The following is a 3,554-nucleotide window of genomic DNA, read 5'->3' on the forward strand; positions in this document are numbered from 1 at the left end:
TCTGTCTAAAACAAAAAAGTATTGGTTTTGCTGTGTATATATACATAGTGTATACTACAAAATCAATATTTTTCTCCCAAAAATATCAACTTTGGATGAGATCTGCTTGTGGACAGTCCCCATCGTGAAAGCTCTCCATCTATATATATATATATAAAGTAAATCTCCTATTAAAAATCTCTTATTCATAATTTAGTTAAATTAGTGATGTATACAATTTACATGGTAAAGTTTAACCAATATATATATATATATATAATTAGTCTCCCATGTCTAAAATATATGAGGATATTAATTAGTTTCTACAATGACATATTAAATATAAATTTCTATTTAGAATTTGTTTAACCAAGATCAGATCAGACAATGGCCGGCCAGTAAACAAGAAGGGTATACAATCATAATCTTAATTTTTTTATTTTCTTTAGCTAATCCAATCATATATTAACCAAAAAGAAATTTTACTTTTGCTATCAAACAAAATTATTCTAACGTCTCAAACAAAAATAAAAGTAACAATTATTACAGATATTATTAAAGGAAAAAAAAAAATGACACAGATCTAACATCCACAGCAGTACGAGTGATTCTTAATATCTGGTCATCTCCCAGAGAACTCCAATGTTACATGGTCTCCAATGCTGTCATATGCAGAAGTTGTAATGATGCCATCATTGGCATTTGATGTCTCAGCAAGCAAGTACTCAATTTCTTCCATATTCACCTCCTCATTAACCCAAGGATGCTTCTCTGTTTTTCTTAGTCCTTCCAATTCCATTGCTACTTCTTTCATGCTAGGCCTATCATCCCCTCTTAAATTCAAGCACCTGTTTGCTAGCTCTGCCACTTCCTTAATTTGCTTCTTGTTCTCTTCCTTGTTTATATTACTCTCAACGACTTCAAAAAGCCGACCTTCTTTCAAGGAATAATGGAAATACTGAGCTAGATTTCTCTCCTCCTCCGGCTTATCGAACATCACAGCCTTCCGTCCTGTAAGTAACTCCACCAGTACAACTCCAAAGCTATACACATCGCTTTTATCCGTTAGTTGATTTGTGTACAAGTATTCAGGATCTAAGTATCCAAGAGTTCCTTGCACCATTGTTGCAACTTCAATTTGATCAAGTGGAACCAACCTTGACGCTCCAAAGTCTGAAACTTTTGCAGTATGATTATCAAGTAGTATGTTGGAGGGCTTGACATCTCTGTGTATGATTGGTGTTGAAGCTGCAGAATGCAGATATGACAATGCTCCAGCAGTTTCTGCTGCTATTCCTAGACGAACTTTCCAATGCAAATTGGATGCCTTGTTAGCATCATGTATGTGCTCAAACAGAGTGCCATTCGGGACGAATTCGTATACAAGTAGAGGAACTTGTGTCTCTAAACAACAACCCAACAGTTTAACAACATTTCTATGGTTAATCTGGGACAGCACAATCACCTCATTGATAAATTGCTCAATTTGGCATTGATCCACATTCTTGGACTTCTTGATGGCAACAATCTTCTTGTCTGCGAAAAATCCTTTGTACACTGTACCGAAACCTCCTCGTCCAATAATCATACTTGTGTCATAGTTAAGGGTAGCCTTTATCAACTCCTGTTCGCTAAAGATCTTGGCAGTCTCGTTGGAATATTGTTGTTGTTGGTAGAGTTTTTGTTGTAAAATAATTCCACCATTCTGCCGAAAGAACTTTTCTTTAAGCTTGATCAGCTTTCTCTTCTTGAAGACCAAGTATAGCCATGAGCTGCATATGACTGAGGCAACAAGGCCAGCGGCAACTCCTATATTTGTAAAAAATATTTTGAGGGAGAGGTCATTTATAAAATCACAAGTACTAAAATTAATAAGTTTCATTGATAGTATTACTTAATTTTCAATCACAGGATTCTACCATTGGATGCAAAATCTCCGGTGTATAATTTAATAAGGTACACTATATATAGCAAACTAACTGATGAGAGGATATGTTGGTGTTATATACATACCCACGGTGATTTTAATCACTAGTAGTTGATCTTTTCGCTCGCATTTAAAACCCCCTTGTGTGTTAACACACTTCTCGGTTGCAGAGCAGCTATGAGCGGTAGATGTCTTACATTCATCAATATCTGCATGTATACAAGCCATTGACCCAAAAAGAAACATATGAATGATCATTAGTGACTTCTAAAACTATCATCGCCTATCAATGGCAGAAAATGGGAATATAGAACGAAGCATTGAAGTTCATAAGACAAATAATGTGAATCTCTTAATCAATCAAGAAGATATTACATTTTATTTTCTATGGTTTTAAGATTTGTTCAATTGCTAATGAAATAAAATTCTTATTTAAAGAAAGTGATAAGATCATCCATATAAATATTAAGCATATACCTGTACAACTGTTGGATAAATATGGGTTTCCAAAGTAGCCATGGTTGCATGTGCAATAGTATCCAGAGCGGCCTTCCAAGTTATAAGCAGTGGCATTCCCTCCACAGGTATCATTATCAATGGCCCACTCAAGCACCAGTGGTTGCCTCTCAGGAGTGAAGTTTTCAAGAAAAGATTGGTAGAAATTGAACCTACCCTGTTCGACAACGAAGGCATAGGTGCAGTTGTTGAAATCCTTCACCCTTGAATGGTTGTAAAAGGTATAGGCTTTGATTTCAGTGTTCTGGAGGCCAGCAGGGATGTCAGTCTGGCAACAACCAATACCGGAACAAATACCATTGGCGGAGACTCTTTCCATGCCGGTGCATGTAGTTGTGCAGCCGATGGAGTAGCTATTGTTATCATTCTGGTACCTCCCAAGAAGATAGGCGTAAGAGTCGCAGCCGATGACAATGAACTTGTTTTTGGAGCTGGAGATGGTATAGGAAGGCACCCGGAGGAAAGGCTTGTTTCCCTTCTGATCGTAACAAGCCTTTGCAACGTAACCCTCTATGCTTATCTCATGATTTTGGATGGATATGTTGGTAACCAAGAGATTATTACCTAGTATTGGTTCCCCTGTGCTACAGTTGATGAAAAATTTGCTGGCCATGGCACACTTTTCTGAGGTGCTAAAAGGGTACTCAATTTCCATGTTTCCACAACTCTGACTATTATTGCAATCATCGGGTGGGTCTACTAGTTCAGCTGATGATGATGATATGATCAGCAACACTGGCAATATCATTATAAGCATCATTTCAAGAAACCTCATGCTCATGGCCGCCAATTTGGATATTAATCTTGGATGATGATCAGACGAGAGAAGGGGGGTCTTTAACTTTTGTTGTCGCTCTGTTTAAATTTGAAAGCTTTTTGTTGGTAAGTCAATTGAAGAATAAAGACTTATTCCACGCTGCAAAACCATGGCTGAGTTGAGAAGTTTTTTAATATATATGGAAAAATAATAATAAACCAACAAGATATATTAACATATTTGTGATATGTAACGCGTAGGTATGATCAATAATTTTCAAAGAGCTTCTTCTTTTCAATTGCTATGGGGCCACCTTCTTTTTACTTTGAAACTTAATAAAATATGGTCGATAATCATGACTTATGGGTTGGAACC

At 36.6% G+C, this 3,554-nt stretch overlaps 1 protein-coding gene across 1 annotated transcript; it reads right to left on the bottom strand.

Annotated features, from left to right (window-relative positions):
- Positions 1-393: 393 nt before the first annotated feature.
- Positions 394-3,354, bottom strand: LOC107405866 (putative wall-associated receptor kinase-like 16). Its single transcript, XM_016012963.4, has 3 exons — positions 2,384-3,354; positions 1,993-2,115; positions 394-1,788 (listed from the first exon to the last, which is right to left on the bottom strand). The coding sequence occupies exons 1-3, from the start codon at positions 3,201-3,203 to the stop codon at positions 602-604; spliced, it is 2,130 nt and encodes a 709-aa protein (XP_015868449.1). The 5' UTR covers positions 3,204-3,354; the 3' UTR covers positions 394-601.
- Between the last annotated feature and the right edge of the window lie 200 nt (positions 3,355-3,554).

Source organism: Ziziphus jujuba, chromosome 1, assembly GCF_031755915.1.
Source record: "Ziziphus jujuba cultivar Dongzao chromosome 1, ASM3175591v1".
NCBI classification, from domain to species: domain Eukaryota; kingdom Viridiplantae; phylum Streptophyta; class Magnoliopsida; order Rosales; family Rhamnaceae; genus Ziziphus; species Ziziphus jujuba.